The sequence below is a fragment of the Hyla sarda genome, chromosome 2 (genome assembly GCF_029499605.1).
Source record: "Hyla sarda isolate aHylSar1 chromosome 2, aHylSar1.hap1, whole genome shotgun sequence".
Lineage (NCBI taxonomy): Eukaryota > Metazoa > Chordata > Amphibia > Anura > Hylidae > Hyla > Hyla sarda.
In genome coordinates this window covers 370,247,881-370,266,795 of record NC_079190.1, presented here as the reverse complement: position 1 = coordinate 370,266,795, position 18,915 = coordinate 370,247,881, and the positions used below count along the sequence as shown (strand labels likewise).

General features: G+C 44.5%; 1 protein-coding gene across 4 annotated transcripts in view; it reads right to left on the bottom strand.

Annotated features, from left to right (window-relative positions):
* HIP1 (huntingtin interacting protein 1) overlaps window positions 1-18,915 on the bottom strand; it is a 157,530-nt gene that overhangs the window by 15,584 nt on the left and 123,031 nt on the right. For all 4 annotated transcript variants that reach the window (XR_008888950.1, XM_056558402.1, XM_056558401.1 and 1 more), the window contains exons 19-22: window positions 18,749-18,835; window positions 12,821-12,910; window positions 11,211-11,347; window positions 6,260-6,370 (exon numbers count right to left, since the gene is read on the bottom strand). Coding sequence is in view for 3 of the 4 variants with exons in the window: in XM_056558402.1 (XP_056414377.1) it covers window positions 6,260-6,370; window positions 11,211-11,347; window positions 12,821-12,910; window positions 18,749-18,835 (425 nt within the window). In the remaining variant the exon portion in view is untranslated. The remainder of the gene's footprint in view (window positions 1-6,259; window positions 6,371-11,210; window positions 11,348-12,820; window positions 12,911-18,748; window positions 18,836-18,915) is intronic.

Genomic DNA, 18,915 nt, shown 5'->3' with positions numbered 1-18,915 from the left:
AGAGAGGACACGACGCCGCATGGAAAATCTCTGCCTGTACTGTGCCAGTACCGAACACTTCCTGAAGGATTGTCCTATCCGTCCTCCCCGCCTGGAAAGACGTACGCTGACTCCGCACAAAGGTGAGACAGTCCTTGATGTCTACTCTGCTTCTCCACGTCTTACTGTGCCTGTGCGGATATCTGCCTCTGCCTTCTCCTTCTCTACTATGGCCTTCTTGGATTCCGGATCTGCAGGAAATTTTATTTTGGCCTCTCTCGTCAACAGGTTCAACATCCCAGTGACCAGTCTCGCCAGACCCCTTTACATCAATTGTGTAAACAATGAAAGATTGGACTGTACCATACGTTTCCGCACGGAGCCCCTTCTAATGTGCATCGGACCTCATCACGAGAAGATTGAATTTTTGGTCCTCCCCAATTGCACTTCCGAAATCCTCCTTGGACTACCCTGGCTTCAACTCCATTCCCCAACCCTGGATTGGTCCACTGGGGAGATCAAGAGTTGGGGGCCCTCTTGTTTCAAGGACTGCCTAAAACCGGTTCCCAGTACCCCTTGCCGTGACTCTGTGGTTCCCCCTGTAACCGGTCTCCCTAAGGCCTATATGGACTTTGCGGATGTTTTTTGCAAAAAACAAGCTGAGACTCTACCTCCTCACAGGCCTTATGATTGTCCTATTGACCTCCTCCCGGGCACTACTCCACCCCGGGGCAGAATCTATCCTCTGTCCGCCCCAGAGACTCTTGCTATGTCGGAGTACATCCAGGAAAATTTAAAAAAAGGCTTTATCCGTAAATCCTCCTCTCCTGCCGGAGCCGGATTTTTCTTTGTGTCCAAAAAAGATGGCTCTCTACGTCCTTGCATTGACTACCGCGGTCTTAATAAAATCACGGTAAAGAACCGCTACCCCCTACCTCTTATCTCTGAACTCTTTGATCGCCTCCAAGGTGCCCACATCTTTACCAAACTGGACTTAAGAGGTGCTTATAATCTCATCCGCATCAGAGAGGGGGATGAATGGAAAACGGCATTTAACACTAGAGATGGACACTTTGAGTATCTGGTCATGCCCTTTGGCCTGTGCAACGCCCCTGCCGTCTTCCAAGACTTTGTTAATGAAATTTTTCGTGATCTCTTATACTCCTGTGTTGTTGTATATCTGGACGATATCCTGATTTTTTCTGCCAATCTAGAAGAACACCGCCAGCATGTCCGTATGGTTCTTCAGAGACTTCGTGACAATCAACTTTATGCCAAGATAGAGAAATGTCTGTTTGAATGCCAATCTCTTCCTTTCCTAGGATACTTGGTCTCTGGCCAGGGACTACAAATGGATCCAGACAAACTCTCTGCCGTCTTAGATTGGCCACGCCCCTCCGGACTCTGTGCTATCCAACGTTTTTTGGGGTTCCCCAATTATTACAGGCAATTTATTCCACATTTTTCTACCGTTGTGGCCCCTATCGTGGCTTTAACCAAAAAAAATGCCAATCCCAAGTCTTGGCCTCCTCAAGCGGAAGACGCCTTTAAACGGCTCAAGTCTGCCTTTTCTTCGGCTCCCGTGCTCTCCAGACCTGACCCATCTAAACCCTTCCTATTGGAGGTTGATGCCTCCTCTGTAGGAGCTGGAGCGGTCCTTCTACAAAAAAATTCTTCCGGGCATGCTGTTACTTGTGGTTTTTTTTCTAGGACCTTCTCTCCGGCGGAGAGGAACTACTCCATCGGGGATCGAGAGCTTCTAGCCATTAAATTAGCACTTGAGGAATGGAGGCATCTGCTGGAGGGATCAAGATTTCCAGTTATTATTTACACCGATCACAAGAATCTCTCCTATCTCCAGTCTGCCCAACGGCTGAATCCTCGCCAGGCCAGGTGGTCTCTGTTCTTTGCCCGATTTAATTTTGAAATTCACTTTCGGCCTGCCGATAAGAACATTAGGGCCGATGCTCTCTCTCGTTCCTCGGATGCCTCGGAAGTTGAACTCTCTCCGCAACACATCATTCCTCCTGACTGCCTGATTTCCACTTCTCCAGCCTCCATCAGGCAAACTCCTCCAGGAAAGACCTTCGTCTCTCCACGCCAACGCCTCGGAATCCTCAAATGGGGTCACTCCTCCCATCTCGCAGGTCATGCGGGCATCAAGAAATCTGTGCAACTCATCTCTCGCTTCTATTGGTGGCCGACTCTGGAGACGGATGTCGTGGACTTTGTGCGAGCCTGCACTGTCTGTGCCCGGGATAAGACTCCTCGCCAGAGGCCCGCTGGTTTTCTTCATCCTCTGCCTGTCCCCGAACAGCCTTGGTCTCTGATTGGTATGGATTTTATTACAGACCTACCCCCATCCCGTGGCAACACTGTTGTTTGGGTGGTCGTTGATCGATTCTCCAAGATGGCACATTTCATCCCTCTTCCTGGTCTTCCTTCAGCGCCTCAGTTGGCTAAACAATTTTTTGTACACATTTTTCGTCTTCACGGGTTGCCCACACAGATAGTCTCGGATAGAGGCGTCCAATTCGTGTCAAAATTCTGGAGGGCTCTCTGTAAACAACTCAAGATTAAATTAAATTTTTCTTCTGCATATCATCCCCAGTCCAATGGACAAGTAGAAAGAATTAACCAGGTCTTGGGTGATTATTTACGACATTTTGTTTCCTCCCGCCAGGATGATTGGGCAGATCTTCTACCATGGGCCGAATTCTCGTATAACTTTAGAGTCTCTGAATCTTCCTCCAAATCCCCATTTTTCGTGGTGTACGGCCGTCACCCTCTTCCCCCCCTCCCTACTCCCTTGCCCTCTGGTTTGCCCGCTGTAGATGAAGTGACTCGTGATCTTTCCACCATATGGAAAGAGACCCAAGATTCTCTTTTACAGGCTTCATCTCGCATGAAAAAGTTTGCCGATAAGAAAAGAAGAGCTCCCCCCATTTTTGCTCCAGGAGACAAGGTATGGCTCTCCGCTAAATATGTCCGCTTTCGTGTCCCCAGTTACAAACTGGGTCCACGCTATCTTGGTCCTTTCAAAGTCTTGTGCCAAATTAATCCTGTCTCTTACAAACTTCTTCTTCCTCCTTCTCTCCGTATTCCTAATGCCTTTCATGTCTCTCTTCTTAAACCACTCATCATCAACCGTTTCTCTCCCAAATTAGTTTCTCCCACTCCTGTCTCCGGTTCTTCTGACGTCTTCTCAGTGAAAGAGATACTGGCCTCCAAGACGGTCAGAGGAAAAAGGTTCTTTTTGGTGGATTGGGAGGGCTGTGGACCTGAAGAGAGATCCTGGGAACCTGAGGACAACATCCTAGACAAAAGTCTGCTCCTCAGGTTCTCAGGCTCTAAGACGAGGGGGAGACCCAAGGGGGGGGGGGTACTGTTACGCCGAGCGCTCCGGGTCCCCACTCCTCCCCGGAGCGCTCGCTTCTCTCTCGCTACCGCAGCGCTCCGGGCAGCTCCACTGACCCGGTGCGCTGCGATACCGTCTCCAGCCGGGATGCGATTCGCGATGCGGGTAGCGCCCGCTCGCGATGCGCATCCCGGCTCCCGTACCTGACTCGCTCTCCGTCTGTCCTGTCCCGGCGCGCGCGGCCCCGCTCCCTAGGGCGCGCGCGCGCCGGGTCTCTGCGATTTAAAGGGCCACTGCGCCGCTGATTGGCGCAGTGGTTCCAATTAGTGTGTTCACCTGTGCACTCCCTATTTATACCTCACTTCCCCTTCACTCCCTCGCCGGATCTTGTTGCCATTGTGCCAGTGAAAGCGTTTCCTTGTGTGTTCCTAGCCTGTGTTCCAGACCTCCTGCCGTTGCCCCCGACTACGATCCTTGCTGCCTGCCCCGACCTTCTGCTACGTCCGACCTTGCTTCTGTCTACTCCCTTGTACCGCGCCTATCTTCAGCAGTCAGAGAGGTTGAGCCGTTGCTAGTGGATACGACCTGGTCACTACCGCCGCAGCAAGACCATCCCGCTTTGCGGCGGGCTCTGGTGAAAACCAGTAGTGACTTAGAACCGATCCACTAGCACGGTCCACGCCAATCCCTCTCTGGCACAGAGGATCCACTACCTGCCAGCCGGCATCGTGACAGTTATATATGTCAAATGTACCCATGGGGCTCTATTTAACCCACGGAAACACAAGGACTACTCTTTTGGCCTCTGTGTAGCCGGTTTACATCAGCAAACTTTTTTTTGCAGTATGGAATAATGTAGTAGATTATGTTATTGTATATAAAGGTATACGGTATAAAATACTGATGGAGATTCGCAAAAACTACTGTCAGATTTACATTTCCAGCAATATTCTTCAGACCTTTTTTTTTTCTCCTCGCATTGTCAAAGGTCTCTTGTGCTGCTTTGAAAATATGAAAATATGTGAAAATTAATTTTCACGCCACTTTTGGTTTTTTTTCGCGGCCCAATTTTCTTTTGCAGCCATATTGGGTTTTTTTTGGCAAAATTTGCGAGTTAAGAAAAATCGGCAATTTTGGCATCAAAATTTAAGATTTTTGCGCCAAATTTTACATGCCAGAAAATTCTGCCAGAAACATCTCACAAAGTATTCCATTAGTTACCAGTGCCCAGACAAGCGATAACTGTATAAATAAAACATTTCTGAGCTTAAATGTGAGTGCAGGTGCAGTGACCAAGAAAAAAAAAATAATATATATCGTGAGGAACCGTCCTCGGGGATAGCTCTGGGATCGTCCTGGTCGCTGCCACGGGTCATGTTTCCTCGCAATAACTCGCCAGACAACAGTTCAGCATACAAGTCTGGCACCTCGCCAGCTTTATTTAAACAGGTTGCAGGTAAAACAAAACATAGAACAGGAACAAAATAAAGTCCTAGACCATCTGGTCACTGACTACAACTCTCAGCATGCCCTGTCTACTAACTGGTGAGCTCCCCTCATCCAGGTAAAACATGTGCCACCTGCAACCTGATTAAGCACAGTTCACACTGTAACTTAGGCCACTCTCAGCTCCTGCTGTGTGCTTCCAACAAGGCCCCCTGTCTCCCCCTTACAACGACATGCTGTTTCCAAGGGAGAGCCCAGATCAGACTTAGCCTCTTCCTTTTGAGCACCTCCCCTGGATTCTTCAGAGCCAGTCAAGGAAACGCACCCTTTCCTTGCCACTTTATCACACACACACACACATATATATATATATTATTTTTTTTCTTTATAACATTTTTCAATAATAATTATTTATTTTTTTTACTAAATATTTAAATAACCCCCTTTTCCCATAAGAACTAAGAAAAAAAAAAAAAACAATAAAACTACAACCATTTCTGTGATTTCTACACTATCAAAAAGCTGGTGTGAAATTTCTGATGTAAACTGGACTCTCACCCCTTGAAAAGATCATGTAAAGCAGACAATATACGTGGACACGCCCACTTTTACAAAACTGACGTGAACAGTGTAAACCGTGGCACAAAGCTCTTTGGAAATGTGGTTGATAATTTTCTTGCCAAAATAAATTTTTTGGGGCGCAAAATTGTTTGAGAATCTCCCCCACTGTGTGGGAGCCTAAATATAGCATAACCTAGAAAGTACAACCCTTGGTATTAAATTAATGGATGCACACTCTAATAAGGGCTGATCACCTCGCTTCACTTGCAGAAAAAGGCAATAGTACATCCATATTTCAGGTATGCTTAAAATTAATTAATTTAACTTTAACACTATAAACTAAACTCTGCTGATGAATTAATTTTGTGACTTTGTGACTCTTCATCAGGAACAACTTTCAGATGGTTCTGGGTAAAAAAAATCTGGAATAAATGTACCTGTTATAGCAAAGGGGAGATGAGCGGCAGAGCCATCTATCCCCTACTGCACCAGATGAATTTATTCCACATGACCCTTTGAAAGTTTTTCCTGGTCTAAGTATCTCATGCCTGATGAAGAGTCACTAATGTCCCCGAAACATTGCCATCTGAAAAAATAAATAAATTACAAATGGAATTCTTTTGCAGACTTTCATTGTTGGAATACATCCCTTGTTCTGTTTAACAGCCATCCAGATGCATAGGGCAGTGTACAGATGTAGCAATGTTGTAGCAATTTTGAATTTATTAACCTGACACAGCAATGTATTGTGTTGGAATATTGTAATGCACTGGGGATCATAGTCACAAAGATCCACTGATTTGTCTGCTCTTTGGACACCATCCATGCACGTATACTAATATATAACAGAATGCACCATCTGTGGTTCAATTCTATCAAATTATTTCTTGTTCCATGTTCCTTAAGGTTTCTTACCTCAATTCTGGAGGCAGCAGTTTCGACAGCTGCCGCCGTGGCTGCCATCTCCTTCTCCACCAGGTCTCCCAGCTCCTCCTCTTTAATATCAAGTGAAGGGGGCCGCAGCTCCTGAAAGGCAACCATTAAATAACGTCATGATGCAGACTGCCTCACACATTTCCCACCATCATCACCACAAGAATCACTTAATAAACTGAAGTTTTTAATGGGACACGCAATGAGGTCCTTCTAAGTACTTGGCTTTGGCATGGAAATGGTAATTCCTCTTCCCCATATTCCCTCGGCATTGCTGATTAGCGCTGAAGCCAAGGCAGAGAATTATGGAAATTTTACAATTAACACTAAATATAATTGCAGCTGAGACCTGAAGCTCTTGGCACAGACATTGAGTAAAGTAAGAAGTGTCACCAGGGGAGCTGTGTGTGATTAGAACTGAGGACTGGGGCCTGTGCACACTACGCTTAATCAACCCTTCCCTCCCACATCTATGATTAATTCTCCCACCCTTTTATTCAAGGAAATAAGAACTCAATGCATTTCATTGTAAAAGGAAAAAATGCATGTTGTCCATCCATATGCTCCTTCTGCAAGGCAAATATTAGTGCAGACACTTCACAATGGGAGCAAACAGTTTTAAAGGTAAAGAAAAACTGAGAAAGATGGCTAGAAAAGGGAGGTGAGGAACATTGTTGTCTTGGCGAAGTTGAGATATAACATAAAGGGGCAGTTTTACTGTAAGGCTGGGATTCCACACAACTTTAGTCTGCCAATTTTTTGGCCCAAAAAAAAGTGGGTTTTGTTATAGGAGTTTTTCTTTGGCTTTTTTTCATTACAAGTCATGTGATTCATTCATGTGACTCATCATGTGAAATGATTTCTGTTGAAGAGTTAAGGACAAAAAACATCACTTTGAAATACACATTGGGGGTATGTATCAATAATAGTGTTGCAATGTGTGATTTTATGTAGTTTTTTTGCAACAAACAGAGCGTAGTTGCGCCAAAATTATCAATTGTCACAAGCAAATTTATAATTTTGCCACAATTGCAGCCCTTCAAAAGGTGCAGACTCCTGCCCCAGAATTCCTGGCAGAAATTTCTGACTGTGGGCAGCAGCTGAAAAGTGTTAAATCTGACCTTGGGACCTTGACTGGTTTACAGGGGTAAAGCTTGCACAGCCTGGGCCATTTTAGCTGTTTTAATTTGTGCATTAGGTTGGAGGGTCCGACTGCTGGCCCCCCACCCCCCCCCCCCCCCCCCCCGCGATCTCCTGTATGGAGCCCCTGGCTCTCCTCCTCAGTGGCGCGTCACAACCCCGACCAAACCGGGGGCCACCACGCCTCCTCCATATAGCTCTATGGGAGAGCCGAAGAAAGCCGAACAGCCGCTCCATAGAGCTATATAGAGGGAGCATGGCTTTATAAAAAAATTCTACACAATTTGGTGCAGCTGATTGTCGTAACGGAGCTAAAAAATAGCGACAAAACACAGCCAAAAAAAAAAACTGTGTACAAGATTTCATAAATACCCCTCATTGTGTTTTCTTCCCTCTCATATAAGATTTCCTGAAAAAATGCCATGCCCTTAACATGCTGGGATTTTGGCAATCTGAGCCTATTGACTCCCAGCAAACATCTGGCCACAGTGCTTTTAGGCCAAAGAAAAACACCATACAGCGAGTAAAAGGAATCTAGTATGACGAGAGCATCCACAACATAGGGCGCAATAAGGGCTGGTTCACATCACATTTTCTCCCATACGGGAGCGCATACGGCAGGGGGGAGCTAAAACCTTGCACTCCCGTATGCTTTCGTATGCGCTCCCGTATGTAATTCATTTCAACGGAGTGAAACGTTCGGTCTGGTCGGCTCATTTTTGTGCTGTATGCGCTTTTTCCCCAGACCTAAAACTGTGGTCAACCACGGTTTTAGGTCCGGTTGTAAAAGCGCATACGGCGCAAAAATGAGCCGACCGGACCGAACGTTTCACTCCGGCCGGCTCATTGAAATGATATGGGAGCGCATAGAAAGGCATATGGGAGCGCAAGGTTTTAGCTCTCCCCTGCCGTATGCACTCCCGTATGGGAGAAAACGTGATGTGAACCCAGCCTAACTATGTTGTGTTGCTGAAAGCCGTGTTGCGACCTGCAAGAGGCTGGGACCATGACTACGATTCCATCTTGAATAGATTTTTGCTGATTTATGGTCACGGCCACTTGAAGGTCCCAATGTGACCCCATCCACTTTAATCAGCTGCAATGTAGCTGTGTGATACCCTGATCTTTGGCCGATGTCACGAAAAAAGTCCCGTGTAGCTCTAGCCTAAGAATGTGCCAGTTGTGGCTCAGTCTCTGATATATTTGGTGTATCTTTAGAAACTTGGGAGAGAATTTATCAAAGCTGTATGACAGTTTTCTGGCACACAAATGTCCCAAATTTTGTGCAAGCTGCTTTTTTGTGCAAAAACGTTTTGCCTTTCGGCCCTCCCCTACACCAACGTGGGAAATGGCTTAGCAGGAGACAATGTGGCTTCTCTAGCCTGATTTATCATAACTTACATAACTTGCTGTACGTTATACTAGAAATTGACTCCAGCTCTTAGCTGTTGTTGACTTTTATGTCTGGCGCACGGTCTGTATGTGTGATCCTCAGAATTTATAAAGAGGTTTCTTTTATCTGAGACACTGGTCTTAATAAATGTCCTACTTTGTCCTATTTTACACCACTTAATTTTCACTACAATTCAGGTGCACAATGTCCCATCATAGACCACAAACCTTTCCAATAAAACCACATCTCCTAGTAAAAATAGTGGAATTTACAAAATCTTGTACACCAGTTTTTGCGCAATGTGCATTTGCAATTTTTCAGCAAATTTTAATTATGCTCTGATTTAAAATAAATAAATACATAAATGAATGAATAAATAAGAAAAAAGGAAGTGGTCTTCTATTGCCAGTTACAATAAATGACAGCAGAAACTGCCATGCAAAATGCCACTCTTAATAAATTCTTCTCAAAATGTCTAAAACACACAATAATGTGGTGCACAGCATGTACACCAGTTATGTAGTGCATATAACGCCAGCACTCAGGGTTATTTGCCATAGGAAATATACCACACAGTGCAGCCATCATCCACTAGACCACACTTCAATTATCAGTGTAAAACTGGTCCTTAAAGGGGTTATCCAGCATAAGGTGATTTCAGTATGTACCTGGCAGACAGTAATGGACATGCTTAGGAAGGATCTGCGCTTGTCTTTGGGTTAAATGGCTATATTGTGAGATTACAGCTATCTTTTTGTGAACTGGATATTTCCTGTTGGAGTTTTCTCTTTTACTACAAATCCCATAATTCCACTTTCCTCCCTCCCACACATCAGCCACCTCACCCATTGAGCCACAAACAAGCTGAATTCCATGCAAAAGCCAGGTGCTTTCTAATCAGGGTGCCTCCAGCTGTTGCAAATTCCCTGTGCTCACTCCACCCATTGAAGCAGAACAGGCTCCATGTCATCACCAGACAAGTGATGTCAGGTCTCGGCCGCACTGCATCCTGGGAAATACCCGAGACAGGAGTCATTTCGTCTGCTGTTAAAAATGAACATTCAGAGCAAAGGTCACATAAGAATATGAAACCAGCCGTTAGAGACACTATATTATGTACTACACTAACTTTACAGCCCCTGTAGCATAGTCAAATAAAAAAATTCCTGGAATACCCCTTTAACCCCTTAAGGACTCAGCCCATTTTGGCCTTAAGGACTCAGACAATTTAATTTTTATGTTTTCATTTTTTCCTCCTCGCCTTCTAAAAATCATAACTCTTTTATATTTTCATCCACAGACTAGTATGAGGGCTTGTTTGTTGCGCGACCAGTTGTCCTTTGTAATGACATAACTCATTATATCATAAAATGTATGGCGCAACCAAAAAACACTATTTTTGTGGGGAAATTAAAACGAAAAACGCAATTTTGCTAATTTTGGAAGGTTTTGTTTTCACGCCGTACAATTTATGGTAAAAAAGACGAGTGTTCTTTATTCTGAGGGTCAATACGAATAAAATGATACCCATTATTATATACTTTTATATTATTGTTGCGCTTAAAAAAAATCACAAACTTTTTAACCAAATTAGTACGTTTATAATTCCTTTATTTTGATGACCTCTAACTTTTTTATTTTTCCGTATAAGCGGCGGTATGGGGGCTCATTTTTTGCGCCATGATCTGTACTTTTTTACATATAAAAAACTTTTAATACATTTTTTATAATTTTTTTTTTAATAAAATGTATTAAAAAAGTAGGAATTTTGGACTTTTTTTTTTTTTTTATCGTTCACGCCGTTCACCGTACGGGATCATTAACATTTTATTTTAATAGTTCGGACATTTACGCACGCGGCGATACCAAATATGTCTATAAAAAATTTTTTTACGCTTTTTGGGGGTAAAATAGGACAAACTGACGTTTTACTTTTTTATTGCGGGAGGGGATTTTTCACATTTTTTTTACTTTTACATTTTTGCTAATACATGATTGCTAATACTGATCTGTTCTATGTATAGGACATAGAACAGATCAGTATTATCGGTCATCTCCTGCTCTGGTCTGCTCGATCACAGACCAGAGCAGGAGACGCCGGGAGCCGGACGAAGGAAGGAGAGGGGACCATTCATTAATTGAAATCGCGCACTGCCGCAGATGCCGGGATCTGTATTGATCCCGGCACCTGAGGGGTTAATGGCGGACGCCCGCGAGATCGCGGGCGTCGGCCATTGCCGGCGGGTCCCTGGCTGCGATCAGCAGCCGGGATCAGCCGCGCATGACACGGGCATCGCTCCGATGCCCGCGGTTATGCACAGGACGTAAGTACCACCTCACCAGGACGTACATTTACGTCCTGCGTCCTTAAAGGGTTAAAACCAGATTAGATCATCTTACCTGGGCAATATCAGCAATGTGCTTTAGCGTGGCAGTAATCTGGCTACAGTCGGCTTCACTCTGTATGGCTTTGTTCTTCAGGGTGGAGAGATAGTTCAAAGCTTCGGTACCACATGTACGACAGCTATCACACAGCTCTGAGAAGAAAGACGCCAGGATACCAGACGATAAATGGCCACTTTACATTTGCAATCGTGTTTGATATACAAGAGGAATATTTTCAGCATTTATAGCAGTTTTTTCCATACATTGTATCTGCAGCTGTTGCAAAACTACAACTCCCAACATGCCCTGATAGCAAGGACAGGCTTTGGCTCATTTATAGGTTGATCAGTATCTTGCACAGTATTCTTGTGATTTGCTTTCTGGGAAGTGTTGTCTTTACACCCCATACTATTTGCCCCACTCATCTAAAAGAACCTATCTACATACAAGCTAGCTGAATATTGCCAGTGACATCTAAGAGAATTGTGAGCACAGCTTTGGACTGTAATACAGACTATAAATAAGGACCAGTACTAAAGGGGTGCTCCAGAGAAGCAGTTAAAAAAAAAAGCTCCAAAGCCATCACACTACTTGGATATGTTCCCTGTAAGTGACTCTGTCTGATATGCACAGCTCCTGTAGCCTCCGTTGTCTTCTCTGACTGCTTGATATTCTTTGCTATCCTTCCCACCTCTTCAGCATGAATGCCATTGCAGCTCTGTTCTCACTATCATTCAGCTCTTCACAGCTCCCTTTCTGGGAGCAGCCCCCACCTTCCTGCTCTGTGAGAGAGATTAAGTATCTGATTGGCTGGGGCTGTACACACCTCATAGCTAAAGGGAGCATGACTCATCATTGCAGGGCAGAAAGCACTCTGTGTCTCTCAGGAGGATGGGGGCTGCTTTCAGAGAGGGGCTTTGAGAAAGACACAGTGGATGGCTGGATGGCATATTTTTCTCACTAAGTGACAACTTAGTAGCTAATGAATGATATTAAATAGGTTGGTGAGAGGAAAAGGAAAGGGTGTCGGTTTAGTTCCCTGGAGTACCCCTTTAAATAGATAATGCTATGTGTTGATATAGCTACAAAGCCTTCACATCTTTGCATAAAATCTGTCTATAATCTGTAAAATTGTGTTTGCATGTTTCTTTAAAAGAGAAATATCGTACAGGGACACTTAGCTAGGATCCACTGCAATCTCCTGAAAGGGACTGCATTGGGCCGTGTTGACCCCCGCACAAAGGGCCACCGACATGCCCCCTCCATGTATCTCTATGAGAGAGCTGGAGATACAGCGTTCGGCTATCTACGGCACTCCCATAGAGATACATGGAAGGGACGTGTCGGCCGCCGCCTTCTGCGGTGGTCAATGCTCTCCATTTACGGGCGTCCTGTTCAGTAGATCGTGCAGGATCCCAGAGGTCGAACCCCCAGGGATCTAAAACTTATTCCCTTAACTTTAAATAGGGGATACAATTTGCTGTACCATACTCCTCCTTTAATTTTTCCCATCTAGGTTTGACCAATTTTCTATCCAGGTGAGTATGCACTATAAGTATAACTATATACAGTATTTAGTGAAGGCCCAGAGCGGATGAAATCACATAAAGTGAAGCATTACTTACTGTCAGATGTCCTGGTCTGGGCTCCTTGCATGATCACATCACTTATTCTATGTGCAAACTGGACCAGATTTGGCAACAAGGAATTCACATCTAGGAAAAATGTTTTAAAAAGTAGAGAAATCTATAAAAAACAAGTTATTCCAGCATATATATGATAATCCCTGTGATCCAAGTAGCAATAGGCCTGACAATTTACCAAGGTTTAACCGAACATGATGAACATTAATCTATACCGTAATACGTGTGCTGACAGCAAGCAGGGATTTTGAAAATTGGACACCAATATCTCACAACTTTTAATGACAACTTTCTTTGGTCTGCTTCTTAATTCTATTGCTTTTCCAGTCTTATACAAACACATGCGCTAGAGAAATCCATAATATTCTTACTTAAAGGGGTATTCCAGGCCAAAACTTTTTTTTATATATCAACTGGCTCCGGAAAGTTAAACAGATTTGTAAATTACTTCTATTAAAAAATCTTAATCCTTCCAATAGTTATTAGCTTCTGAAGTTGAGTTGCTTTCTGATGACTCACGTCCCGGGAGCTGTGCAGTTCCTATGGGGATATTCTCCCATCATGCACAGCTCCCAGGACGTGACATCATCAATGAGCAGTTAGACAGAAAACTTCAGAAGCTAATAACTATTGGAAGGATTAAGATTTTTTAATAGAAGTAATTTACAAATCTGTTTAACTTTCCGGAGCCAGTTGATATATATATAAAAAAAAGGTTTTGCCTGGAATACCCTTTTAAGTTAATTAAAAGCAGTAAATACACAGGTTTCGGAGGGTTACCCCTTAGCATGACGTATAATACTAAGAGGTAACACCCCAAAACGCATCAAGCTGTACCCTTCTTAAAGGAGATGTCTGTATCCCCTGCTTTTAATGAATCTATATATATTTAAAAGTCAATAGTGGAAAGTTATTAAAACTTTCATTTTTTTTTCATTTTTCACAGGCCTTTTTTTTTTTAAATGAAAGAAGCGATCTGATTGGTTGCTATCGGCAAATAGTCAACTTTTCCTTTGCACAGGTTTTGATAAATCTCCCCCAATGTGTGTATGTATGTTCCAGCATAACTTCCAAACAGATGAAACTTGGTTTCATGTTACTTAAAGGGGTACTCCGGCCCTGAGACATCCTCTTATCCTCTGTCCAAAGGATCCGTCAAACCCCCTCCCATAGACTTGCATAGCGGGGGCAGGGTGGTGACATCACACGGGGGTGGAGTCATGATGTCACCATACTCCGGCCCCATGGTCGCCACCCGGCTGTTTGTGTGCTGGCACCGCGGCGTGCAGCTCAAACAGGTGGGTGGCGAATCCTTTGTATAGAGGATAAGATGTCTCAGGGGCTTTAAAGGGGTACTCCAGTGGAAAACATTTTTTTTTTAGGTCAACTGGTGCCAAGTCAACTGGTGCCAGAAAGTTAAACAAATTTGTAAATTACTATTAAAAAATCTCTACCCTTCCAGAACTTTTTAGCAGCTGTATGCTACAGAGGAAATTATTTTCTTTTTTGAATTTCTTTTCTGTCTTGTCCACAGTGCTCTCTGCTGACACCTCTGTCCGTGTCAGGAACTTTCCAGAGCAGCATAGGTTTGCTATGGGTATTTTCTCCTGCTCTGGACAATTCCTGATATGGGCATCAGGTGTCAGCAGAGAGCACTGTGGTCAAGACAAAAAAGAAATGAAAAAAGAACAGAATTTCCTCTGTAGCATGAGGCTGCTAAAAATTATAGGATGGGTAAAGATTTTTTAATAGAAGTAATTTACAAATCTGTTTAACTTTCTGGCACCAGTTCATAAACAAAAAAAGGTTTTCCAGCGGAGTACCCCTTTAAATGTCAACTAAAAATATAGGATAGTCAAATTAACTCTAATCATCCCCATTTGCGAGGGTGTTTTTTTTTGTCTAAAGTCCAATGCAAGTCTATGAGACTTCCGGGACCTTACTCTACAAGCTCCCCTCTGCTCTCCTGGTGAGGACAGGACATGATGAGGATGGGATATGAGATCGGGATATGAGGATGGGATATGAGGTTGGGATATGAGGTCGGGTTATGAGGTCGGGATGAGGACAAGATATGAGGGCAGGATATGAGGTTGGGATATGAGGACAGGATATGAGAATGGAATATAAGGATTAAAGATTGGATATGAGGTCGGGATATGAGGACAGGATATAAGGATTGGATATAAGGATTGGATATGAGGTCGGGATATGAGGACAGGATGATATAAGGATTGGATATGAGGACAGGATATAAGGATTGGATATGAGGTCGGGATATGAGGACAGGATATAAGGATTGGATATGAGGACAGGATATAAGGATTGGATATAAGGATTGGATATGGGGACAGGATATAAGGATTGGATATAAGGATTGGATATGGGGACAGGATATAAGGATTGGATATAAGGATTGGATATGGGGACAGGATATAAGGATTGGATATAAGGATTGGATATGAGGTCGGGATATGAGGACAGGATGATATAAGGATTGGATATGAGGACAGGATATAAGGATTGGATATGGGGACAGGATATGAGGACAGGATATAAGGATTGGATATAAGGATTGGATATGAGGTCAGGATATAAGGACAGGATGATATAAGGATTGGATATGAGGACAGGATATAAGGATTGGATATGGGGACAGGATATGAGGACAGGATATAAGGATTGGATATGAGGTCGGGATATGAGGACAGGATGATATAAGGATTGGATATGAGGACAGGATATAAGGATTGGATATGGGGACAGGATATGAGGACAGGATATAAGGATTGGATATAGGGATTGGATATAAGGATTGGATATGAGGACAGGATATAAGGATTGGATATAAGGATTGGATATAAGGATTGGATATAAGGATTGGATATGAGGACAGGATATAAGGATTGGATATAAGGATTGGATATGAGGTCAGGATATGAGGACAGGATGATATAAGGATTGGATATGAGGACAGGATATGAAGTCGGTATATGAGGTCAGGATATGAGGACAAGAGTGTCATTGTTGCCTTCCCTCTTCCACAAGGTTTAGGTCCTAGTTCTAAATGAAACAAGAATGTTATGGATTCCTGGAGCGCTGGGCGTCTTCTCTTGTCTTCCTATTGGCTCTGCACCTGTGCACTATCCCGGGGCACTTGGCTGGGTATTCCAGAGTTGAGATGACTATACCTGCTGTGTGTGTAATAAAAGCTGGCACAAAACAAAGGTGGTGTAGTTGGCCATGACAACCAATCATTTTCCACCTCTTATTTTGCAGGGAGTTTAGATACAGACTAGGTAAATCCACAGCTTGTAAACTGCAAAGAAGACATGGATCTTAAATTACTTGCAAATCCCCTCTATCTAATAGATCCTTGGTACCAGTAAGTTAAAGGGGTACTCCGGCCCTGAGACATCTTGTCCCCTATCCAAAGTATAGGGGATAAGATGTATCACCGTGGGGGTCTCGCCGCTGGGGACCCCGGCAATCTTGTGTTCGCCACCCACCTGTTTGAGCTGCATGCCGCGGTGCCAGCTCACAAACAGCCGGGTGGTGACCACGGGGCCGGAGTATGGTGACATGACTCCACGCCCCCTCCCATAGACTTGCATAGCGGGATGGGGGGTGACGTCACACGGAGGCGGAGTCATGACGTTCGGCCCCGTGGTCGCCACTCGGCTGTTTGTAAGCTTGCACCGTGGCGTGCAGCTCAAGATTGAGGGGGTCCACAGCGGCGGGACTCCCGCGGTGAGACATCTTATCCCCTATCCTTTGGATAGGGGATAAGATGTCTCAGGCCCGGAGTACCCCTTTAAGCAGCCTTGCGTCTCTTCTCTCCACTAATAAGCAAAGAATGTACTGTAGAGTATGATGAAGTCTGGACAACTGCACATGGACAATACTGCCATCTTGTGTCTTATTCAGTAAATGTATATTTCGACAGATTTACCTGTAGGGATAGTTATAGACCAGTGTAACCCAACCATGTACCTCGAGCTATCGCAAAACTACAAAACCTAGTATGCCCAGCCATGCTGGGAGTTGTAGTTTTGTAGCAGCTGGAGAAATACTGGTTGGGAAATACTGGTATAGAGAATATTCCGTAAGCTAAGACCTTAGATTAAAAATATACATCCAAGAGTAATTTATACAGAATATTAGGAATCCCAGAGCAGACTGTATGCTAATGTATGTGAATATTGCTATCCGCCATGAAATGCAACAATAGGAGTTTGCCTAGGACAATGTTTTGCAAAAAGTGGGCCTCAAGCTGTTGCAAAACTACAACTCCAAATATGCTCGGACAGCCTTTGGCTGTCCGGGCATGCTTGGAGTTGTAGTTTTGCAACAGCTGGAGGCACACTCTTTGGAAGACACTGACATAGGTGTTAGTTATTCCAGTCCCCAACATAAAAAGGACCTTATGAAGAGTCTCCCCTCTCACAAAAAGGATAAGTAAGAGCATGTACACATAACTAAAATCTACGCTGATGTCCTGACACTGTAGTATAGTGTTTCCAAACCAGGGTGTTTCCAGCTGTTGCAAAACTACAACTCCCAGCATGCCCGGACAGCCAAAGGCTACTGTAGTATGTTAAATAGGGATCGACCGATATAGATTTTTTAGGGCCGATATCGATAATATGTTAACTTTGAGGCAGTAGCCGGTAACTTATGCCGATATTATGGTATAAGTTATCGGCTATCCCCCCCCAGCCCCACAGAGGCCGCTGCAGAATAATGATTTAAAGCGGGCGCTTTAAATCAATGAACTGCAGCAGCTTTTGCGGGGCCAGAGACCACCGCCGCCACCCGCTACTCTCCCCCTGCCTGTCCTGGGGTCCTCCCTAGTCCAACCACTGCCGCTGCCCCATTGCCTCCCCCATCCCCGGTTTTATAATTACCTGTTCCTGGGGTCCGTGCTACTTCTGGCTCCAGCGGCGTCCTGAGCTGTCACTGTGCGCACTGACGGTGACGTTGCGTTGAGGACGTCATTTGTCCTTGTGCAGCGGACAGCAATAGCGCAGGACGTCGCAGAAGCCAGAAGTAGCGTGGCCCCCCGGGCCCTGGGAACAGGTAATTATAAAACAGGGGATGCGCGAGGCAATGGGGCAGCGGCGACGGTCTCGGGGGCGGGGCCTTATCGGCAAGGTAATTGCCGATACCGATAATGTAAAAAATCGTGAATATCGGGCGATAATATGGGCCAAACTGATAATCGGTCGATCCCTTATGTTAAATACAACTGGAGCAGTCCATAGGCCATGGATTGGGGAACGCTGGAGGTGCCCTGTATATGCAGGCCTGGTGCAAGGATTTTTGCTAACCTAGGTTGAATCTCATTTTGCTACCCCTTCATCTCGCCCATTGGCTCTGCCCTTTGACACGCCCCACCTAACTACTGCAGTGACACACTGTAACAACCTCTTCCTCAAGTAATCACCTTACTACTCGGGTGACACGCTGTAACCAACCTTCTTCTCATGTAATCAATCAGGGGTTTTGCTGGATGGGCGGGTGCTTCAGATGCTGGCTAACTTTATTGCTGCAGGCAGAGTGGCACTCCTATCGAGAGTGCGCTCTAGGCGGCTGCCTATATTGCCTATAGGCAAAGCCGGCCCTGTGTATATGTGAACATGATGGTAGAGACTCTTACACAGAAGAGAGCTACTGTAGATGTGGTCGATAAGATCGGCTTGCAGATACAAAATGGAGACCTAAGAGAGTATTGTGAAGTGTGATCGCTTACATTTTACATGTCCCTACATTATACAACTTTATCCTACTGACATTTTCATCTTCCAGAGGTCTCTTCTAACACCTGTCCAGTCTGACTGCCATGCAGTTCCTCCACTTGCCTGCTACACTCTTTACAGCTTTTGGTCCTCTCCCATCTTTTCTTCTCACCTGAAGTATCAGACATGTGTCTCTTCCATGCCTCGTCTAATTTCTCAGTGCTCTCTACCGCCGCCACTGTTCTGGAGATTAGAAAGTCTGGAAAATATTACAGGATTAGTGGGTTTGCAAGTCAGATCCTCATACAGTGGTTAGCTGTGCTTGAGATGGTGTTCTCA